Source organism: Perognathus longimembris, chromosome 17 (genome assembly GCF_023159225.1).
Source record: "Perognathus longimembris pacificus isolate PPM17 chromosome 17, ASM2315922v1, whole genome shotgun sequence".
NCBI classification, from domain to species: domain Eukaryota; kingdom Metazoa; phylum Chordata; class Mammalia; order Rodentia; family Heteromyidae; genus Perognathus; species Perognathus longimembris.
The window spans coordinates 39,096,382-39,118,649 of record NC_063177.1 but is presented as its reverse complement, the minus strand read 5'-3'; the positions used below and the strand labels follow the sequence as shown (position 1 = coordinate 39,118,649).

At 52.0% G+C, this 22,268-nt stretch overlaps 3 protein-coding genes and 1 non-coding gene across 9 annotated transcripts in view; 2 read left to right on the top strand and 2 right to left on the bottom strand.

The window, feature by feature from the left end:
- Znf385c (zinc finger protein 385C) overlaps window positions 1-15,281 on the top strand; it is a 31,346-nt gene extending 16,065 nt beyond the window's left edge. Inside the window, exons 2-8 of one of the 5 annotated variants that reach the window (XM_048365142.1) lie at window positions 6,743-6,888; window positions 9,137-9,247; window positions 10,474-10,639; window positions 12,491-12,781; window positions 13,254-13,450; window positions 13,598-13,708; window positions 14,186-15,281. In XM_048365142.1, coding sequence (XP_048221099.1) covers window positions 6,743-6,888; window positions 9,137-9,247; window positions 10,474-10,639; window positions 12,491-12,781; window positions 13,254-13,450; window positions 13,598-13,708; window positions 14,186-14,422 — 1,259 coding nt within the window. In that variant the 3' untranslated portion in view covers window positions 14,423-15,281. Of the gene's footprint in view, window positions 1-6,739; window positions 6,889-9,136; window positions 9,248-10,473; window positions 10,640-12,490; window positions 12,782-13,253; window positions 13,451-13,597; window positions 13,709-14,185 lie in introns of all 5 variants that reach the window. The other 4 variants (XM_048365143.1, XM_048365145.1, XM_048365141.1 and 1 more) reach the window with 4 other exon arrangements.
- C17H17orf113 (chromosome 17 C17orf113 homolog) lies at window positions 1,586-5,452 on the top strand. Its single transcript, XM_048365136.1, has 2 exons — window positions 1,586-2,128; window positions 3,712-5,452. Exons 1-2 carry the CDS (start codon window positions 1,586-1,588, stop codon window positions 5,194-5,196), a joined length of 2,028 nt encoding a protein of 675 aa, XP_048221093.1. The 3' UTR covers window positions 5,197-5,452.
- Window positions 8,774-8,880, bottom strand: LOC125366655. The gene has a single exon (XR_007213942.1). It is a non-coding gene; the product is annotated as a U6 spliceosomal RNA (small nuclear RNA).
- A 1,381-nt stretch (window positions 15,282-16,662) lies between the features above and the next one.
- On the bottom strand, window positions 16,663-20,419 carry Nkiras2 (NFKB inhibitor interacting Ras like 2). 2 transcript variants are annotated; one of them, XM_048365148.1, is made up of 4 exons: window positions 20,345-20,419; window positions 19,006-19,113; window positions 18,057-18,298; window positions 16,663-17,307 (listed from the first exon to the last, which is right to left on the bottom strand). In XM_048365148.1, the coding sequence occupies exons 2-4, from the start codon at window positions 19,097-19,099 to the stop codon at window positions 17,068-17,070; spliced, it is 576 nt and encodes a 191-aa protein (XP_048221105.1). In that variant the 5' UTR covers window positions 19,100-19,113; window positions 20,345-20,419; the 3' UTR covers window positions 16,663-17,067. The 2 variants fall into 2 exon arrangements, with proteins under 2 accessions (XP_048221105.1, XP_048221104.1); XM_048365147.1 differs by having other exon boundaries at window positions 20,227-20,402.
- Window positions 20,420-22,268: the final 1,849 nt, after the last annotated feature.

The window sequence follows — 22,268 nt, the reverse complement described above, 5'->3', positions numbered from 1 at the left end:
TGGGATGTTCTAGAAATAGCCAGAAGCTAAGAAGGCCTTGATGGTTCCTGAAGAGGTGGGGTAACCACTGAAAAGGTGCATGAAAATGAAGGAGAATGCCCCAGGTGGATCTGTGTGTGAACTTTGCCTCTCTGGCTGCTGGGTGAGGAGCTAGTGTGGGGGAAATGATAGCTCAGAGGCTGCTGCAGGGACCTGTGCAAGGCAGTGAGACCATGAACTCGACCCAAGCTGGGGAGCTAGCTGGGGGAGAGGCAGTATAGTCCGGGATCTCAGTGAGGCCTTTAGGATCCAAAGGATGTGAGTTCCAATTCTGCATCAGCTGCATACTGCTTATAAAGTCAAGCTACTCCGTCAGGGAAACTCAGAATAATCTTCATCTCTTTAGGGAAGCGCTATAAAGTACCTAATCCAGAGTCTACCTCATCCACAGTCACTAGCTAAGTAGGCGTTACTGCTCCTGGGGTTATTAGGTTTGAGATTAAGAGGGAGACGGCATGTCTGGTTGATGGCTGGACATAGCTTGTATATCCTGAACTTCTCATCTTAGCTCATGTCTGGTGGAGAGGTGGAGGCAAAAACAGCTTGGCTGTCTTCAATCTGAGAACCAGTCTTCTGAACAGCCCCTCAGAATGGGGCTAGTCACCAGTGTATGTGAGTGTGAGGAACGTACACCTGTGTAAGTGAAGTTTGTGAGTGCCAGAGAAAGCCCCGTGGTTCCTCTACCTGCTGACTTGGGCAGTCCAGCCTTCTGCTGACTTCCTTCCAATGTCATCGGTGGCTGTGGGCTCTGAAGACCCCTTACCCGTTAGGCCAGCAGCTGGGAGATCAGCACTGTAGTCCTGGCTCAGCCACCAATTACTTAGTACCCTGATTTTTACCCAGTGACTCATGCTTTTAATCCTAGCTACTCGGGAAGCTGAGATCTGAGGATAGAGGTTTGAAACCAGCAGGGCAGGCAAACCTGTGAGACTATCTCCTATTAACCACTAAAAAGTCAGAAGTGAAGGTGTGGCTCAAGTGGTAGAACACCAGCCTTGCGTGAAGAAGCTGAAGGATGATTCCCAGGCTCTGATTCCGAGCCCCAGTACTGGCACCCAAAAATATTTTCCCCAATACCTAGTGCACAGGTGGTGGCAGTCTTCCTAGCACTGAGTTGAGAAATGCTGCAGCAGACAAAACTAATCAATCTCCTATCCTGGATGGAAGGGGTTCCTTGGAGGGGCTTGGGGACCCCATACCTCTCCAGCTTTGGTCTTTTGCATGACTTTGCATACTCCCAGAAGCCCTTGGTCCATTGGGCTTAGCACACTCTTCAGCTAGGGAAGACTTTCTAGGCAGCACCACCCCCATGATGGACGCTCTAACACCTCTCCCTTCTCTTTCATCTCCAGTCTTCTACCAGCAGTGCAGAAATAAACTTCCCAGGCTAAGTTAGATGGATGGTCTCCCATAGCCTGGTGGGCTGCCCCCCTCCTGCTTCCCCCCCAGCTCCCCCCTATAAAGGGAGGTGCCTCTGTGTGTGTTGGACATAGGGGAGCACAAGCGTTTGGGTGGGTGCTGGGGGTCCCCTGCTCCAAGACCAAGCATGGTGCCCCCAGGAAAGAAGCCAGCTGGAGAAGCCTCCAACTCCAACAAGAAATGCAAACGTTACTTCAATGAGCACTGGAAGAAGGAGTTTCCTTGGCTGGATTTTGACTATGAGCGGAAGCTGATGTTCTGCCTGGAGTGCCGCCAGGCCCTGGTCCGGAACAAGCACGGCAAAGCAGAGAATGCCTTCACCGTGGGCACCGACAACTTCCAGCGCCACGCCTTGCTGCGCCACGTCACCTCGGGAGCCCACCGCCAGGCCCTGGCTGCCAACCAGGGTCAGCCCAGCTTTGAGGGCCCTGCCGAGGAAGAAGGGGCCTACTCCAGTTTGGCTACCACCCCCACCTCCAGGAGCATCAAGGCGGAAGTAGATCCGGCCAAAGTGGCTGTGCTGACAACCGTGTACTGCATGGCCAAAGAGGATGTGCCCAGTGACCGCTGCTCAGCTCTGCTGGAGCTGCAGAGGTTCAACCTGTGCCAAGCACTGCTGGGTACCGAGCACGGCGATTATTACAGCCCCAAGAGGGTGAGGAACATGCAGGTGGGTGGCAGCCGCGGGTGGGAGGGGCTGGAGGAGGGAAGCATTGAGCCACCTGGGAATAGCTCAAGCATGCCAAACCCTTGTCCACCAGCCAGAGCACTTCATTCATGCCTCCCCCCTTTCAGAACCATCACTGAGGGCCTACTATGTGTTGGTGCTGCGAAAACTACAGGGGAGGTGCATTAGGGAAGAGGCTAGACCTAGCTCTGCCATTGGGTACACATGGGTGGCTCTTAGTTATTTCCTAGGTCATAGGCCACACACTGGTGACCTCTAAACCTGGCAGGCCCCCAGTTGGGTTTTACTTGTGTTCACTATGTTTCTGAAAAAGCCAAAATGAGTTTGTAACTTAAAAAAAAAATTAGGAGAGGTGACATATAAAGATGTAGCCTTGTGACTTCTATTGAAAAGTGAGAGCCACAAGCACTAGAGTACTAGCTTTGAGCAAAAGAAGCTCAGGGACAGTGCCCAGGCCCTGAGTTCAAGCCCCAGGACTGGGAAGGGAGGAAGGAAGGAAGGAAGAAAGGAAGGAAGGAAGGAAGGAAAGAAAAGAAAGAAAGAAAGAAAGAAAGAAAGAAAGAAAGAAAGAAAGAAAGAAAGAAAGAAAGAAAGAAAGAAAGAAAGAGAAGGGGAGGGAGTGGGAGGGAGGGAGGGAGAGAGGGAAAGAAGGAAGAAAATCAGGGCAGGGATTGGTGGAGTTGGGAAGCAGAGTATGAGCTTTCCTGTTCCCTTGGCTGGTCTCTGGCTCACTTGACATTCAAAACCACACTCAACCCCTGGAGATGTGCAAGTTGCAGCTCTGTCTGAGGTTCAGCTACATGAGTCCTCAGGTCTGGTCTTATCTATGGAGAGATGACCCACAAATAGCACAAGGCCAAGACCCTGTGTAGCTGCTCAGGAGTTACTAGTGAATATGTCTGTAAAGTAAGCCCTGAGTTGGAAAGTAAGGGAGACCCCAAGAATAAGGCAAACTGAGGCAATGCTGCAGGAAAACACTAAACTCCCTATAGAGCTCTTCATAGTTCATAGAGCGTGCGCGCGGCATGTGTGTATGTGTACTGAGAACTTTATATTTTTGAATGTGTACTGGGGTTTGAACTCAGAGCCTCATGCTCTTGCTTGACTTTTCCCCTCAAGGCTGGCACTCTATCGCTCGAGCCACAGCTCTACTTCCAGCTCTGTGGTGGTTCATTGGACATTAGAGGCTCATGGACTTTTCCTGCCCAGGCTGGCTTGGAACTGTAATCCTCAGATCTCAGCCTCCTTGAGTAGCTAGGATTACAGGTGTGAGCTACAACTGCCCTGCTCATAAAGCACTTTTATAAAGTGCAACATCATGGCAACCCTTTGAAAAGACAGGGCAGGTGGTTATTCACTGATAGGTATTAGAGCTGAAGAAACTGAATCTCAGAGGAGTGGAGCACAGGGTAGCACAGCCAAAAAGTCACCAGGCCAAGATGAGTCTGTCAGTCTGTCTGATACTTAAGGCTTGTCTTCTCCTCACTACCCTCTACTGCCTGCCTTCCCTGAGTAGGACCAGTCTAATTCTATCCTCTCTCCCTTTCTCTCCCTTGCTGTCCCAGGTGGCCATTGCCAGTGTCTTACACACAGAGGCCTGCCAGCGCCTGAAAGCATCCCCGTATGTGGGGCTGGTGTTAGATGAGGCCAGGGACTGGCCTGAAACCCGCAGTCTGACCCTGTTTGCCACTTCAGTGTCCCCATGTGATGGCCAGCCTGCTACCACCTTCCTGGGCAGTGTGGACCTACAGGAGGGCGAGGCTACTGCCGGACAACTCCTGGACGTCCTACAAGCCTTTGGTGTGTCTGCCTCCAAGCTGGCTTGGCTCAGCTCCAGCCTCCCCAATGACCGCCTGGAAAGCATCAGCCTGCAGCTCCGGGCCATCTGTCCGCTGCTCACAGAGCTTCACTGTCTTCCTGGCCGGACAGACCCAGAGCCCCCTGCCTACCTGGGTGAATATGAGAGCATCCTGGATGCCCTCTTCCGTCTGCATGGTGGCCCCAGTTCCCATATGGTGCCTGAGCTCCGGGCAGCCCTGGACCTGGCGGCTGTGGACTTGGCAGGGCCCCGGCCAGTACCCTGGGCTTCCTTGTTGCCTGTCGTGGAAGCGATAGCAGAAGCCTGGCCTTGCTTGGTGCCCACCCTAGAGGCTACTGCTCCAGCCTCACCCACAGCTGGGGTGCTGGCCTTGGCCCTGCGCCAGTTCACCTTCGTAGCCTTCACGCACTTGCTGCTGGATGCTCTGCCCTCGGTGCAGAAACTTACCCTGGTGCTGCAGTCTGAAGAGCCAGACTTGGCCTTGCTACAGCCCCTGGTGATGGCGGCCATGGCTTCCATCCAAGGTCAGCATGGCTCAGGAGGCGCTCACCTCCAGCGCCTGCTGCAAGCATTGGCATCTTCTAGCCCTGGTGAGGAAGGGCAGCACTGCACCTACCACGGTGTGGAGCTGGTGGGCTACTCCACAGCTGCACTCCGGGGCTTGGAGCGGCTCCGGGGAGATCTTCTGGACTCCATGCAGAAGGGACTGCTGGACTCCTACCCTGGACCCTCCCTGGATTATGTGGCTGCCTTTGCAGCCATCTTCGATCCCCGCCACTACCCACAGGTGCCCGAGGAGCTGGGCATGCATGGCGAGGAGTCACTGAGGGCGCTGCTGCGGGGCTTTGCGCCGGCCCTGGTGCCCCCGCGTGCCCTGGGTGACTTTGCACTGTTCAAGCGTGTGGTGTCCAGCCTGGGGCGGCTCAGTCCGCGGGCCCTGTGCACCAAGCTGGCATGCAGGCATTCTGAGCTGCACGAGCTCTTCCCAGACTTCGCCGCCCTTGCCGCCCTGGCCTTGGCACTGCCCGTGGGGGCTGGGCTGCTGGACAAGGTGGGCCGCAGGCGTGAGCTGCGGTGGTGGGGACAGAGTGGGGCCGGGGACAATCGGGGTGACCACATCGTGAAGATTGCTGTGGATGGGCCCCCTCTGCACGAGTTTGACTTCCCGCTGGCTGTGGAGTTCTTAGAGAGTGGTTGGGAGGAGGGGCTCCTGGGGGCTCAACTCACCTGAGGGCCATTTCCTCTTGTCCCAGCCAGCCTGGGGCCCTAGACACCCTAAGGGCTAACTCAGGTGGACTTGACGGAGCTCTACTCATACTGACCTATCAACTGTGCTCTGTGGTCCTCTCCTTTTCTTCCCTCCCTGTGGAGCCATGCAGGCACCCCTGGACTGTCCAGAAAAGTGGGCAGAGGTGCCAGCAAAAATCTGGGGATCCTCAGCCTTTTCCAGTCTCTCAGAGTTTGCTGAGGAGAGCTTGCCCTTTCCCCTTCTGGTCCTTGTCCATATATGTATATATATTTGCCAGTCCTGGGGCTTGAACTCAGGGCCTGGGCACTGTCCCTGAGGTTGTTTTGCTCAAGGCTAGTGCTCTACCACTTGAGCCACAGCACCTCTTCCGGCCTTTTCTGTGTATGTGGTATTGAGGAATCAAACCCAGGGCTTCATGCATGCTAGGCAAGCACTCTAACACTAAGCCACATTCCCAGCCCCTCCTTGCCCATATTTTGAGCCTAAGAATGCAGGGGGGGGGGGGGGAATGTCTTGAGAATTGACGGGCTAAGGGGAAAGGAGAATTGGTCCTTAACTGTCTCCTAGACTGGGGAGCACATGGCCCTGCTTGGTTCTGACACACAGCCCAGCACCCTCTCTGTGCATAAGCTAATGGTTCAAGGGCACAGTGTTTCAAGGGGGGTAGTGATGCTCTTCCTCCAGGCCAATAAGCTTTTCTGCATATGACTAGACATCGCATAAATCTGTACATATGAAATAAGGATATCCTGTCTTTCACAGTGTGAAGACACAAAAAGCAAAAAGGATTTCCTTTAGTTTTGCAAGCGCAGAATGCAAAAAAAAAAAAAAAAGTCCTAAATGGATTGGATTTAGTTCAGATTTCTCCCTTCTCAAAGTCTGGTTGCTTTCAGTTCCCAGCTCTCTCCTTCCTGCCCTTGCTTCAGACTTTTCAGACCAAAGACTACAAAACTGCTGCTGGTGTTGGGCTGCCCCGGATGCCTGGGGAATTCTGCCTCCTGAAGGGAGCAGCTATGGCCTTCACAGAGCTTGGGTGTGCATCTCTTCAGGCTCCCGTGGATTCTGTATTACCTTCTGTCATCCCTTCCTCTGAATGGTGTGGGACTCGAGAGAAAGAGAGAGAGAGTAAGGATAGAGAGCAGGAGAGAAGGGGGCTAGCCAAGCCCTGGGTTTTGTTTAATTGGTAATAAAATGGAAACCCAGTACATCATGCAGTCTCCATAGTAGTATGTAGCAGCTCCACTTCCTCTGAACCGTTCCCTGGACCCCATCCCCCCGGGTGTTCATTGGGGCCTCTATAGTTTGGGGGAGGATCATTCTCCTGGGTTGAGAGCCTGAGCAGTGGACCCCTTGGCCTCGGCCTCCCCAAGTGGGTTTGTCTGGTGCATCTTTGTGAAGAGGAAAACAAAAATGCCTGCCCTGGCTCCACATCCAAGAAGCTGATCAGCATTCAGTGCTGGCCTCAGAGGTAGGACAGAGCCCCCGTGGCTCCCCATTTCAGACCCTGCCCTTCTTCCTCCCGCAGCAGGCCCTGCCTCCAGCAACCCCAGTCCCCTGCTGGCCTCTCTGCCCCTGCCCACTCGGCCTCTGCAGCCCCCGCTGGACTTCAAGCACTTGCTGGCCTTCCACTCCAATGGCACCACCCCGCTCAGTCTCTTCCCCAACTTCAGCACGGTACGGGCTGGGCAGGAGGGTGGGGGGCATTTGGCCAAGCCTGGGGGTGGGCAGGGAAGGTGCCTCAGTATCTGGGGCACTATTCTCTAAGATCCTAGAGAGTGGCTAAGTGTTCACAAATAGGGACCCTTGGGTCAAGCTGTCTCTAAGGCTAGCAAACAAGATGGTGTCACCCTAAAGTTACCCCCACCTCGCCATCACAACTGTCCAGAGATGGGTGCTACCACTTGAATTTTTGTAGCTGATCCACGCATGTCTGTGTGTCCGTGTGCAGTTGGGATGTACCTTTCTGTTGCTGCCCGTGTCTCTACAAGTCTTGGTGTACTCTGTGTGGTTGTGAGCTCATGTGTTGATGTCCTGTATGTAATGGGTAACTGTATGTAAATAACGTGTGCATCTGTTTTTCTGAGGGTTTTTTGGTATGTCTGTGCGCCTTCCATGCATGTGTTGGGGATGTGTCTGACTTCTCAGCCTGTGTTTCTGTGAGGTTTGTTTGGCTGTGAGTCTTCCTGTATGTGTCTTTTGTCTGTAAGTGTGTACATGCTGTAAACTTACGCGCCTCGTGGCCGTGCCAGGCCTGTACATTTCGGTGTGTGCACGAGTGGAGGAAAGTGTTGTCAGTGTGGATTTTACTTTATTCCATGAGGCATAAGAAACCATCCCCATTGTTTTCATACTTGCTTATTTTTATTTTGGGGGTAATCTTGGGGTCTAAACTCAGGGCCTCACACTTTCTAGGCAGGCGCTCTACCCCTCGAGCCACCTCTCCAGCTCCTATTTTTCATTTAGAAAAACCTAAATAAAAATTATGGCTAAACCCCACCCCATCCTTTGAGACTGGTGCCAAAGGCCATTTCAGGCAACCTTAGGGTCATTTGGACCTGGTCCTCTGGGCTACAGAACCCATTCTTACTTGCTGACATGCGCACTCTTCAACACAGGCCCTTAACAGCAGGCCCAACTACTGTTCTCATTGGAGGGGAGAGCTGTAGGCTCCTCCCTCTGAGATCCTGGCCCTGTACCCTTCCACCTCTTTCTGTCCTCAGCAGTGTCTCTGCAGGGAGACCTACTCTCCACTCAGTCTCTGTTCTCTTCCTACTGGAAAGTTCCTCTTGACAAACTTCTGCTTTTGGCCCAACAATCTAAGAGCCACTCTCCCCCCCAAAAAAAAAAATTAAAATAAAAAAGGGAACATAAAGCCTTACTTGGCTTGATAGAAAGAAAAACATAATAAAAGGAGAACACTGCTGTTAATACTCCAAAGAAATGAATCTGCTCAGGGAACCCCCCTGTCTCCCTAGCTTCTCACTAGCTGGTGAGAGCCTGCCCAGGGATGGTGTGGTAAGATAGGATTCCCACAGGTCCATGCACAAGGCTAGGTGAGGGGAAGGAGGAATCAACAGGAGTTTTTTTGTGCCATCCTTGTCTTTTCCTACATCAATTCTGTCTCAAGTGATTCTTGCTAGTCTCGGTGGCTCATACCTACAATTCTGGCTATTTAGGAGGCTGAGATTTGAGGATTATGGCTTGAAGACAGCCTGGACCGGAAAGTCCATGAAAATTTAATCTCCAAATAACCACAAAAAAGAAGAAAGTGGAGCTGTGGCTCAAGTGGTATTCTAGCCTTGTGCAAAAAGGTTTGGGGACAGTGTCCATGTCTTGAGTTCAAGCCCCAGGGCCCACACATGCACAGAGACACAAAGTGATTTTTTTTTGCCAGTCCTGGGACTTGAACTCAGGGCCTGAGCACTGTCCCTGGCTTCTTTTTGCTCAAGGCTAGCACTCTACCTCTTGAGTGAGGAATTGAACCCAGGGCTTCATGCATGCTAGGCAAGCACTCTACCGCTAAGCCACATTCCCAGACACCACAAAGTGATTTTCTTTTTTAAATATGGAACACTTCACGAATTCGTGTGTCATCCTTGCACAAGGGCCATGCCAATCTTCTCTGTATCGTTCCAATTTTAGTCTATGTATTGCCGAAGCGAGCACCACAAAGTGATTTTTGCAAAACAAAAAAGCAACAAAGCTGGGACCAAATGCCAAAGTGATCACTGATGAATGTCATGCAACTCACCCTAGCCAGCCCCTACCTCCAAGTAGACAGGTTGTTTCTTAATCTGGCATCCACAGGATGGGGAGGTTCTAGGAGCTGACCCCTCACTAGCTTTCAGTTTTCCCTATTTTAATAATTCCCTGATTCCTCAGCCAATGCCAGAGCTATTGTGCCCTCCCACCTCCCTCACAGATGGACCCGGTCCAGAAAGCCGTCATCAGCCACACATTCGGGGTTCCCTCCCCTCTGAAGAAGAGGCTCTTCATCTCCTGTAACATCTGTCACCTGAGGTTCAACTCAGCGGTGAGAGGGAGTCATGGAAACAGGGCTGGGATTCCTTCCAAGGTATTTCTGGAAGGACAGGGGTGGTGAAGGGGCTGCAGAAGAGGCGCTCATGGCCCTTTCAAGGCCCCGTCCTCTTCCCCTCTCCTGCTCATTCCCATCATCCCCTGCCGCCCCAATCTACCCGTCCAAATCTACCCCCCTAGACTTCTACATCCTTCCCTCTGCCTTGCTCCTATGTTCTGGATCCTTCTGCAAGAGAGAATACCGCCCTTCTCCAGGATGGGTACTGTGGGAGTAGAGCTGAGATGTTTCTAGAACTTGTTTGTACCCAGCATCTTGATACACTCTCCTATAAGAGGGATGGAATACTGTTTCCTCTCCTCACTTGTCATAGGAGGAAACGGGGTCTCAGAGGCTAAGTGACTTGCCCTAGTACCACACAGATGGTAAATAGCAAAGCTAGGATTTGAAGCCAGTGCCAAAGGCTCACACCTGTAATCCTAGCTACTCAGGAGGCGGAGATCTGAGGATTGCAGTTCAAAGCTGGCCCGGGGAAGGAAAGTCTGTAATAATATTCTTATCTCCTGTTATCCACCAAAAAGCTGGAAGTGGAGGTGTGGCTCAAGTGGTAGAGTGCCAGCTTTGATCACACAAACTCAGGGACAGTACCCAAGCCCTGAGTTCAAGCCCTAGGACCAGCATGCACGCACGCGCACACACACACACACACACACACACACACACACACACACACAAAGGATTTGAACCCAGCAGGGTTGGCCTTAAAGCCTGTATACATTCTGCAGCCTAACCCATATAGAAAGAAGAGGAGCCTCTTTCTGGCCTCCTGGGAAAGCCATTCTGGGGGACGGGCTACGATTGACATTGAAGATGTCCACTGATGGCTCACAACTGTAATCCTAGCCACTTAGGAGGCTGAGGATCACAGTTCAAAGTCAAGCCAGGCTAAAAAAAATTCATGAGACTCATCTCCAATTAACCACCCAAAAAGCTAAAAGGGGAGATGTAGTTCAAGTCATAGAGTGCTAGCCTTGAACCAAACAGCTAAAGGACAGCACCCACACCCTGAGTGGCCTTGTTACTGACACATACACACTCACAAAAGAAGAACCTGTCCATGGTGTGGTCTGCGTCCTGCTTCCTTTTGACGTTGTCCCTCCACTCAGTCTCAGTGTGTGGATGGGGCCTGTGGCCATGGTGACCCTCTGCCCTCCTCTCTCCAGAACCAGGCGGAAGCACATTATAAAGGCCACAAGCATGCCAGGAAACTCAAGGCTGTTGAAGCTGCCAAGAACAAGCAGAGGCTGCAAACCCTGGCCCGGGATGAGGTGGTGGTACCCCCAGCCCCAACTCCGGCCAGTGGGACCCCTGGAGAGTCGCAGAGTAAAGGTCAGTCCTGATCTCTTCTCCTGTCCTCACCCTAAGTTTGGCTTCCGACAAGGGGTTGGGTGAGACCTGCTTGTTACTCATCTAGGAGTGATGCATACTTATAGGCAAAGACACTCAAGGCTGCAGCTTAGTGAACTTCTCTTGCCCAAACATTTCCAGATTAGGAGACCTGGAACCAGCATCCAGAAACTTCCAGGTCCCTTCCTACCCACCACCTTGCTGTATTTGTTTCATAGGCTGCCAACAAATGACTATAAATCAGGTGACTGTGAACAACAGAAATGAATGTTTCCACAATTCAGATGTCAGAAGTCCCAAGTTGGAGCTGGGCATCAGAGGCTCACTCCTACTATCCTAGCCACTCACAGAGGCTGAGATCTGTCAGGTCATGTTTCAAAGTCAGCCAGGGCAGAAAAATCCACAGGACCCCATCTCTAAAATAACCAGCACCAAAGCAGGGCTGGAGGTAGGCTCAAGTGGTAGGCTGCCACATTAGCAAGTGTGAGGCCCAGCTGAAAAAGTCCCCAGTTAAGATGTCAACGAGGTCTACCTGTAGCCTCTGCTTCCATCTTCATTACAATTTCTCCCCCATGTGTCCCTGTGGCTTCACATGATCTTTTCCCCCTCCTCTCTCTCTTCTCTCTTTCTTCCCCACCCCCTCTCTTTCTCTCTCTCTCCAAGCCCTTGCTATGTAGCTCAGTCTGGTCTCAAACTCACTGTATAGTTTAGACTGGCCTCAAACTCTCAACCTCCTGCCTCACCTCTCAAATGCTACTTTGTATCTGTAAAGAATGTCTCCAAGGTCACATGCTCAGTTCCATAAGGATGGGAATATTTTGGAAGACAGTACACAAGCAGCTATACCAAACTCCCACTGCTGGGGTAACTCTGCTTCTGGCTTTTCTCAGCATGGATTAGTTCTGCTTGGTTTTGCTGAATCACAGAGTACATAGGTTTCTGTGCCTGGCTTCTGTTCCTCTCGCAAATATTCATCGACACTGGGTATTTCTATAAGCCTGCTGCACGTAAATGTAGTTCCCCCTTTTTATAACTATGTACTACTCCACTACATGGACATACCACTGCCCTGTTTGATGAATATCTGAATAGATTCCTGGGTTTTTTGTTTGTTGTTTTCCAGTCCTGGGGCTTGAACTCAGGGCCTGAGCACTGTCCCTGGCTTCTTTTTGCTCTAGGCTACAACTCTACTTCTTGAGCCACAGCACCACTTCTGGCCTTTTCTGTTTATGTGGTGCTGAGGAATCAAACCCAGGGCTTCATGAATGCTAGGCAAGCACTCTACGGCTAAGCCACATTCCCAGGCCCAGCTTCCAGTTTTTTTGCTTTTAGTGTTCTAAGAATGTTCTAGTCCATCTTTCTGGTGACTTCTGCTTACTTATTAGCAAATAACTACAGTATCAGAAGTGTGGGGGTTTCCTAAGACTACAGTCATCCCTCACTATGTCATGGTTCACTTACTGTGGCTTCACTGTATCATGGGTTTAAAAAAACAGAATAATAGTGATCCCTCACCTATCTCCAGAGTCATGTCCCAGAGAACCCCAGTATAGGTGGAAATCTGCAAAATGAACCATGATATATTGAGGACAACTCAGATTTTCACTATGGCAGGGGTCCCTGGAACCTAACTCCCAAGATAGGTGAGGGATCATTGTACTCTGTCCAACTTCATTTTGTGGAAGGAAACTGAGGCCCAAATCCTCCCAGTGAATTGGTGGTAGAGAGGCCTGGAATTCAGTGCTGGTCATCCCAGCCACAGGGACCCTGCTGAACCTCAGGGGCTCAGAAAGGGCCCTGGGCCTCCCACCTCAATGACCCCTCTCCCCACAGGTCCAGCGGCCCCTCCCCTCGGCCCTCCACTCCAGCTACCACTGACCACAGACCCACCAGCCAGGGAGCCAGCCCACTCAGACCTCTTGGATGCCGCCTCCTCTTCCGCTTCCTCCTCCTGCCCACCCCGCTCCCCAGAGCCAGGCAGGGAGGCACCAGGGCCTGAGCCCACCGCTGCAGCTGTGGGAAGCGGAGTAGGCGGGGAAGGCAGGAGTGAGAAGGGGCGCCTCTACTGCCCCACATGTAAGGTGACTGTGAACTCAGCCTCTCAGCTGCAGGCTCACAACACAGGTCAGTTGCCCCACCCCCAGGAGGAGAGGGAAGGGCAGGGAGGCTGACCTCACCAAATGTGGGCAGCTGAGCCCCTGGCCACTTTGTGCCAGGGCTGGGTGACAGAGGCATAGTGTCTGGCTGTTACTGTAGCCAGGGGTTTCTGGGCCCTTCCACTGATCCCTGGGGAGGGGGCCCTGGGAAGTGTGGGGCAGCAAGGACCGAAGGTTACTAAATCTCTGAAGTCTTTCTAGACTCCCGGGGATGGGAGGTACCCCTGCCATTTGCCTGCCTCTCTCCTTAGATCAGACCAGCAGGGACTGCTACTACAGCAGAGGGGAGCTGGCCAGCGCCACCGGGGGACATTGGCAGGAAGCCAGAGACTCGAGAGGGAAAAATCTGTGTTGTGCAGAGGCTTAATGAAAGGGCCATGGCTACACTGACCTAGTTTGAGGGGGCCTCCATGCTGACCAACTCTATTCCCTCCTTTCAGGAGCCAAACACCGGTGGATGATGGAAGGTCAAGGTGGGGCTCCCCGGAGGGGCCCTGGCCGCCCAGTGTCGCGAGGTGGGCCTGCACACAAGACCAAGAGAGTGACCGGAGCTCGGGGGCCCCGGCAAGGGCCCACTCCGCCTTTCCACTGTGCTCTCTGTCAGCTCCAGGTCAATTCAGAGACCCAGCTCAAGCAGGTAGAGGAAAGGCGGGATGGGGTGGAGCTGGCGATGGCCATGGCGAAGGTGGGCTGTGGGTAGAGGGTGAGGGAGTAGTTTTTTTTTGGGGGGGGGGTGTCTGTGGGCCTTCTCCTCTTGTTTCCAGTCTGTCTGTCTGTCCATCAGCACATGAGCAGCCGGAGGCACAAAGACCGCCTGGCAGGGAAGCTCCCCAAGCCCCCCAGCCAGTACAGCAAGCTGCAGAAGCACGCGGCTCTGGCTGTGAGCGTCCTCAAGGTATCTGTCTCCAGGCAACAGCGGAGGGGCCTGGGTCTCCTGGCAGAGTTGTAGAAAGGGGGGAGGGGGCACCTGGGGAGCTGGGCTTGAGGCAAGAAGGGCTGGAAGGAGGTCACCTGCTCTGAGGCTACCTGGGTAGAGAAAGAGGCGGGGCTGGGCCCTGGGCTCCCCTGGGATCTGCTCAGAGGAATTTCCGGCAGGTGGGCTGGGTGTGCATCTGGAGACCATGTCTACCCGGCCCCCACAAGCCTTCTCCCTTCTTCCATGCTGAGGCTGGCCTCCCTCAGGGCAAGAAAACAGGTGGTGGAGAAAGCCCTCCGGAATGACAGTTTGGGGGTGGGAAGGGAGGAAGATTTAGGGTTGGAATGCTAGGAAGCACGTTCCCACGAGGCAAAAGCCCACGGGACAGGGCCCTCAGAGGGGGCGGGCTTTCTTTTCCGGGGTTAGAATTCCTGTCCATTGCTCTTTTCTTTGTAGTCTAAACTGGCCTTGCAGAAGCAACTCACCAAGACGCTGGCAGCCCGTTTCCTGCCCAGCCCGCTGCCCGCCACGGCTGCTGCCATCTGTGCCCTGCCGGGGCCCCTGGCTCTCCGGCCCGCGCCCACAGCCGCAGCTGCCCTCTTCCCAACGCCCATCCTGGGTCCAGCTCTGTTTCGCACCCCAGCAGGGACAGTCCGCCCTGCCGCAGGACCCATCCTCTTTGCCCCCTACTAGCCCTCCTGGAGAGGCCAGGGCACACTTCCCAGCAGCTACTGACCATCTCCCTCTGCCCCCCAAACACCTGTTCTCTGTGCCCCACAGGGCACATTAGGGGATCCTGTATGGTACAGGACAGCTGCCCTTTGCTCTGTCTGGAACTGGGGATTCAGCTAATTCACCTGGTCCAACTAGTGGCCACCTCCACTCCTTTCCTGGCCCTTCCTGGGCTAGTCCTAGGCTCCCCTTCACTTCCCAGCCTGCTGAATCCCAAGGACCTGTGCAGAACCCCAGTCCCAGCCACGTGGTGCTTTTCCCCAACCAGACACCTATACACCCAGACTCTGGTCATCTTAGCTTTCACAAACCAGCGTTTTCCCCCCCCCCCATCCCCCCTTGGGCTGAGGACACATCTAGGACCTCTACTCCTGTACTCTGGGGCCTCACTGGCTCTAGATCACTGGAAATAAGGGATGGGCTCTCAAACTAGAGTGTGTTTGAAGTGAACAAGGGGTACCACAGGGCACAGTAGGAATGAAAAGGGGACTGGTCAAGCAGTGCTAAAGTAGGGCAGAGCCAAGGATAACTTCATCTGTTCGGGGGGGGGGGGCAGGGTAGGAATAGGTGAGGGAGGGTGATGTTTGGGCTGGGCCTTGGTTTTAATGAACGTGACTCACAGACTGAGGTGTGGTGGCTCACACCTGTAATCCCAGCAACTAAGAAAGCAGAGAGCCGGGATATCATGATTTGAGCCTAGTCTGGACAAAAAGTGAGATTCCCATTTCAATCAAGTGTTGGGTGTGGGAGCAGGCACCTAGGGTGCCTCTGCGCAAAATGTAAACTCCTATCTGTGGAAAATCAAAGCAATAAAATAGGGCTGGGGGGCAGGCATGGTTCAAATGGCAGAGCACTTGCCTAAGCAAGAGTGAGTCCCAGAGTTCAAACTCCAACAAAATAAAAAAGTGAACAGCCCTACCAAAGCACTCCCTTCTTAGGCTTTCAGATTCCTCCTGAACCCAGTCCCTTGGGGTGGGGGGGGGGGTTCATCGTGTTTCTCAGTTAACACCAAGTCCCTCGTTACCTGCCGGCCCCTTGAGCTCCAAAATGAAGAGCTTTCTTCCATCGGTCCCCACTCCAGGCTGGACCCCAGCCAGGTACAGCTATCCTTCCTCTAGCCAGCCTCATGGTGAAGCCGAGTACTGATCAGATACACCCTCCAGTCCACACTCACGCTGCCAAAGTCCATGGCACAGAACTGCCCCTGCTCGTTCAACCGCCAGTATGGGACTTCGCCAGTATCCACCTGCATCTTTTCTTTTTCCTCCAAGTTATTTCCAGTGGGAAGACAAGAAGGGGGGGGGAGGCTTTTTGATAACAGCAGTTGTGGTTTTATTGTGTCCAACACAACAATAAATGAACTTTGAGCCTGACGATGCCCTGATTCTCCTTTCCCAGCCCTGGGTACCAGCCCCTTTACCTCTGGTTCAGTAGAGAAGTATGAATTAGAGGTTGCCTGGTTGTAGTGTCTCACCCGTGCTAGCTATGCATACTAGAAACAAAAAGTGGGCATTGGAAGTTGGGGTTGTAAGCTCACTCGATAGCATGACTGCATAGAGCCTCCCTTCTGAACCCCAAAACACAAGGCCCATTCGCTCAGGAGGCTGCTACTGGTTTGCCTGGTTCTGGTCAGGCATCTGAGGTAAGAAGGAAGGGCTAGAGGAGCACCTTGTCCAGCCTTCACCATGGCAGCAGGCATATAAATACAAAGAATATAAATATAAGTCCAGCTACTAACTGAAAACAACCAGAGAGAGAGGAATGGAGACCAGCCCTTATGGGAAGGTCTGCAGACTGGGTACTAGATCGCCACAGGCAACGGAGAGTGCACTCCTGCCCCCTAGTGGTTGGAGGAGAGAAGCCCAGCCTCCAGGGCTGGTAGGCATAGCACCTTAAAGAGAGAAAAAAGCAAGGGGGCAAAGCCACAGCCTTTAGGAAATCATAGAGCTAGAAAAGATCTAGGAGATGGATTAAGCAACTCCTGTCAAATTGCAGATGAGAAAAACAAAACTCACATCCAGAGGGGAATCGCCTTGCTGTGTCACACCATCAGCTGGTGACTCACAGCCCAGTCATCACCCAGTTCAGCCTCAACCAAAGAGGCCCGTCTACTCCCAAAGCATGAAGAGGAAGTGGAACAGCTGGGGGAGAGGGGGGAGAGCTTGAACACAAATTGACACTCCGAGGAGTCTTGTCTTCTTCTAGCCAAGGCCTGGCTAGGGGGAAGGTCAGGGTGAGGGATGAGGAGCCACCCCTATCACCAGCATGCCTTTCCCAAGTCCAGGCAGGTGCTTTAGATGCTTTAGATACATATTACCGGCAGGAAATGCAGAGGGTTGGGACCCTTGTACTAGGCACAGACCTGTGATTGGGCACTTTGTATGGGAGCTCATCATCCTTCCCAGGGCAGATGGAAGGGAAGGTGACCTATGAGTGCCTCTCCCTCCACTCCCTAGAGTTGAGAGGAGGCCACTTTTGTTGGTCCAGCTGCCTGCCTGGAGTGTGCCCCCCAAAGCTTGCCTATGTACCCCTTGCTATCAATCCATCTTTAGGAGCCCCCAGAAGCTGGAAAAGGGTTGGGAAAGGGAAGAAAGAACAGCGGGTGTTCAGCCATCCAAGGAGCCACTGCCCTTGTTCTTGCGGCTGAGGGGAAAGGCAGACTTGCTCTGGGGTTGGGTCATCTTGCTGGCCAGGTAGACGAAGGGCTCCAAGAGGGAACGGCGGTCAGCCACTGAAACCTCCCACAGCTTCACCTTCTCTGACTTGGCCCAATGCTGAGCCACATCTGGGTCTACACGTCGCTGCTCCTGCAAGTCACACTTATTGCCAAGGACCACGATGGTAACCTGGGGAAGAGAGACAATAAAAGTTTGTGGGTTGCTGGGTGATAGTGGCTCACGCCTATAATCCTATTTGCTCAGGAGGCAGAGATCTGAGGATCCTGGTTTGAAGTCTGTGAGATTCTTATCTCCAATTAACTACCAGAAAACTGGAAATAGCACTGTGGCTCAAAGTGGTAGAGTGTTAGCCTTGAGACAGCACCCAGGCCCAGAGTTCAAGCCCCACAACCAACAACAATAAAATAGTCTGTACATATACCATGGACCTGAAGTTCTAGTGTCAGGTTTTGGCTAAACAACTGGTTGATCCCTCTGGGAAGTGATTTCAAAGTCCTGCACAGACCTGTAATCCCACCTCTATTCAATTCTTTGCTCAGACCACTCTTTTACATGGTGGCTTTCTGGGTGTCTTCTTATAACATACACTGCTAAAGTTACAGCATACTCAGGAGGGAGGTTGAAGCAGGAAGATCTTGAGTTTGAAGCCAGCCTGGGCTACACAGTTCTCTCAACTGTTTAGAAGATAAGAAAGATTAGGGGGAACTGCATTTGTTAGATTGGGGGCCCCCTCAAACCAAAGAGAGCCCTCTTTGGTGGAGCTGCCTTACATGGGGCCACCACTGAGCATGAATATACACTCTATGATTTCCACCCTCTTCTCAATCCTAACTTACCTCTTGGCAAAGAGTGAAAGAACAGAGCCATGTTGGACACTCTCCCACCAGAAGATCCCAGCAGGAATCTAGAGCACACACCTCCTTCTTGTCCTTGGATTTGTCAATCTCCTTCTTGAGCAACTCCACACGCTGGAAGGACTCTCGGCTGTCTGTGCTGTAGACCAGGACGTAGCCATCGGTGCAGGAGAAGCAGTGCCGGGGCAGCTCAGCCCCGTCTCGAAGTCCCCGGGTGTCATAGAAACGCACCTGCTCGCGTACTCCCCGGTCTGTCTCGATGGAGCCCACGTAGATATCCTCCTGGGTCTCAATCATCTCAGAACCTGGGAGAAAGCGAGGAAACCCATTTGAAGTGGGGAGATGGGAAATATGAATGATGGGAACATGCTAACAGGCTAGCCAGACGGGGAGAAAGGAATGTGGGGGCTGGGGGGAGGTCAGACTTGGGAGTGTGACAGGACTAGGATGATTTAGGGAAACAGATGTGGAAGTCACGCTAAGCAAAAGTGTAACACGGGAGTTTTTTGCTATCTTGGATACTGGATGTCTTCCTTTCGGGTTTGTTGTGGAGTAGGGGCTATTATTTTAATTTGACATTTTTGTATTTGTGGTATGAGAATTCAAACCTAGGGCTTCACACACATTAGGCAGGGGCTGAACCATGAGTTACACCATAGCTTGGTTTTACTCTTGAAGGTACAAAACCACCGGCAAGTATGGCAGGTTTGGTGTGATCAAGCTCTTTTTCTTTGTTGTTGTTTTTGTTTGAAATTGTCTAAACAACTGAGAGAACTATGAAGCCCAGGCTGGCTTCAAACTCAAGACCTTCCTGCCTCAACCTTCCTCCTGAGTATGCTACAACTTGAAAAGTATATGTTACAGGAAGACAACCAGAAAGCCACCATGTAAAATTGAGGTCTGAACAAAGGGATGAATAGAGGTGGGATTACAAGTGTGTGCAACTATGTCAAATTCTATTCCCCAATTCTTCTTTATCTTTCACTATTCCCCCAGTTACAACCACACTCACCTACTACATGGTTCCCGTACAGAAGCTGCTCCAAGATTGAAGTTTTGCCCACAGATGCTTGGCCACACACAACCACCTTGCAGCTCTTCCCCATGCTTAGCCTCCAACCTTGAGGAATAAAAGCATTCTGGGTAAAATGAGGGAAGAGGCTCAAAATAGAGGGTAGACCTCTCATAACCAAGCACCCATATTTGGACCTCAATGTAAAGCTCCAGGGATTGTGCACTGACTCTAGCTAGGGAGCATTGAACTGAAGTCTAAGTCTGCTATAGAACAGTGAGCTGGACTGCATTTCTCATGTTATTCCCAGTATGTGGTCTGCACCTGCCACAGACTAGGTGCTCACCACATGTGGCCCCAATGGCAGAGAAGAGCCAGTGGTTTAAAGTTTGGCCAGTTCCTTTCTTCCTTTCTCATGCAGGTACTAGGGCTTGAATTAAGGATCTGGGAGCCGTCCCTTGGCCTTTTTACTGAATGATGGCACTCTACCATTTGAGCCACAGCTCCAATTCTAGCTCTTTTTGGTGGTTAATTGGAGATAAGGGCCTCACAGTCCTGCCTGGGCTGGCCTGGAATCTCAGATCTCTGCCTCCTGAGTAGCTAGGATTATAGGCGGAAGCCTTGGTTCAGGTTTCTTTCTGTGCACAGGATGTGCACACCCTACTTTAACGACCTTAAGTAGAAATGAGTATACTTTTTATGACCAAGACTTAAATCACCTTCTTGAAGAGACTGGGCAAATAAAGAGATTTTGCTTTCTTGTATGGCTTACTCAGATGACAATCCTTTCTAGTCCCTAGTTAAATCCGTGGCTAAAATGAAGCACAGTGGAGGGAAAGGGAATTCAAGGGGAAAAGAACTTCGGAAAAGGAGATACATTATTCCGCCCTTGGATTGACAGAACCAAAGGAAAGGCCCAGTCGCAGGAACTTTCTGACTAGACCCCCAAAGACCCATCTCCCTGAAGGCAAACTTCGCTCCCAGGAGCTGCGCACAAAAACCCCTCCAGAGAGCAGAGATCCAAAGGCTGCTCCCCAAAGGAGTCCCCAAAAGATCTCTCTCCAGAAAGGAACTCCTGACACTGACACCCTCCCCCCCCCCCCGCCCTTATAATTAAAGGACGCCCATGACCTATGAGAGATCGCCAGAGAGGTCACGGCCAGATTCCCCAGGAAGGAACTGGTTCTCCCTGGGAACCAGAGGCAGAGGACAGCCAGTCACCTAAAGAGGCCCAGGGGCAGAGGCCGGTTCTGGCAATGGACCGACACCGCCTTCCAGCTCTGTGCCTCCGGGGGGTCCCCTCTGCACCCCGGGTGGGCCCCTCGGGTCACGCAGGCACCTGAGGAGGTGTGACCCCGGCTTTAAGGGGTTCCCTCTTCCTCCGGCTGGAAGCAGGCTCCGTGGGCCCGCCCCCTTTGCGTGCCGCTCCGTAGCTTCCGGCTAGCAAGATGACTTCCGGCGACGGAAAGCTGGTACTGCTTGCTTAGCGCCCCCTGAGGCGGGCGGGGGGAATGTCAGGCAGGATCTGGCCTAGTACTTGGTTGGTTGGTCAACGTTCTAGGTTCTCTGATGCTAAAATGTTCTCTCTCTATAGTCAGGCTTCCTTTACTCAAATCATTTTATCCGTCAAATGTTTTATTTCTTTTCATTGCTGGGACTTGCATTAAGATACAGCCCCAGCCCTCAAATGTTTTCTGAGCCTTGCAAGATGATACTGATCTATAAATCCTATACTCAGAGGCTGAGGCAAGATTGTGAATTTGAGACCATTCTGAGCTACATTTTGAGAGAAAAGACAGGAAGGAAAGAGGGGAGGGAGGGAGAAAGGAAGGAAGTTTCCTGAACATCCCCTGTCTTGTCTGTGTAGGGCCATTTGCTGAAGAAAAGCTGACAAGTTGGGTAGGATAGCCTCCCAGGAAAACTTCACCATCTAGAAGAGCAAGACATCCAAATCAACAATGGTAGTACAGCATGGTGAGTACTAATACAAAGGTCCTATAGTAGAAAAAAATGCAGGAGAAATGGCATTTTCTGGAACTATAAGTAATTGGGTATTGGTGGTGGAAAGGGACCAAATAATCAAAAGTGTGGTGTGGTAGGCTACAGAGATGCAACTCACCACAATAAAAGCTATTGATAGGTTTTGTGCCAGTGAAGTGACATGATCAAAATCTGGCAGAAGAGACAAGACTGGAGAGAGATGAGACTAGCAGCCTATTAGGAGACTACCATAGCCTTCAGAGTTATTATTTTTTGTTTGTTGGTTGGTTGTGGAGATTGAACTCAGGGTCTGGGTGCTGTCCCTGAGCTCTTTTTGCTCAAGGCTAGTGCTCTACTGCTTTGAGCCAGAGCTTTTGGTTTTCTGGTGGTTAATTGGAGACAAGAGTCTCATAGACTTTCTCCTGTGATCCTTACATCTCAGCCTTCCAAGTAGCTAGGATTACAGACGTAAGCCACTGAGATCCCAGGATAGAGGATTGAAGCCAGCTGGGGCAGAAGTCTATGAGACTCTTCCTGAAAGCACAGGTATCGGCCATCCCAGAGGACTATGCGGAGATAATCACAGACAGAAGAAGGTTCATAGGAGTTTTATTAGTGGGGCCATAGTTCCCACGGGAGAGGGAGCTACATGGCATCTGCACCTTATCCAGGTGGCAGCTTCTCTCCAGGGAGGTAAAGGGGGAAGTAGTTAGGTAGTGAGTAGGAGTGGCTCATTAGGTATGGGTAGATCTGGGGGCTAGTGGGAGGAGCTGAGGACCTGAGGCTAGGGAAATGCTAACACTTCCCTTTAGTTAACCAGCAAAATCCTCCAAGTGGAAGTGTGGCTCAAGTGATAGGAAGGCTAGCCTTGAGTGAAAAGCTGAGTGAAGCCCTGAGCTCACACACAAGCACACACATACACGCTGACATAGGAGAACACAAAGCCGGGGACAGTAATCAAAGACAGGCGGGCTCCTGGATTAGACTACAGACCATGGGCCTCTAGCAGGCAGGGTAGATTGAAAGTCTGCGTGGTCTCCCTCCTAACTAGTAGTGTAGATGTTTTGGAAAGGTCTCCTGAATTATAGGCTTCCGTGAATGACCTCTCCCTTCCAGACCACAGAGCCTCACCTCTCCTTCACCACCCTCTGTCCTTTTAATTAAGCTTCCCAGTAGCTTTAAGAAGCACAGTCCCAAACCCCCCAGATTTAACCTCAGAAAGTCTCAGCTCCGTTCACTCTCACAAATGCTCTAGGTTTGGGGGTGGGGTGGGGGATGCTATA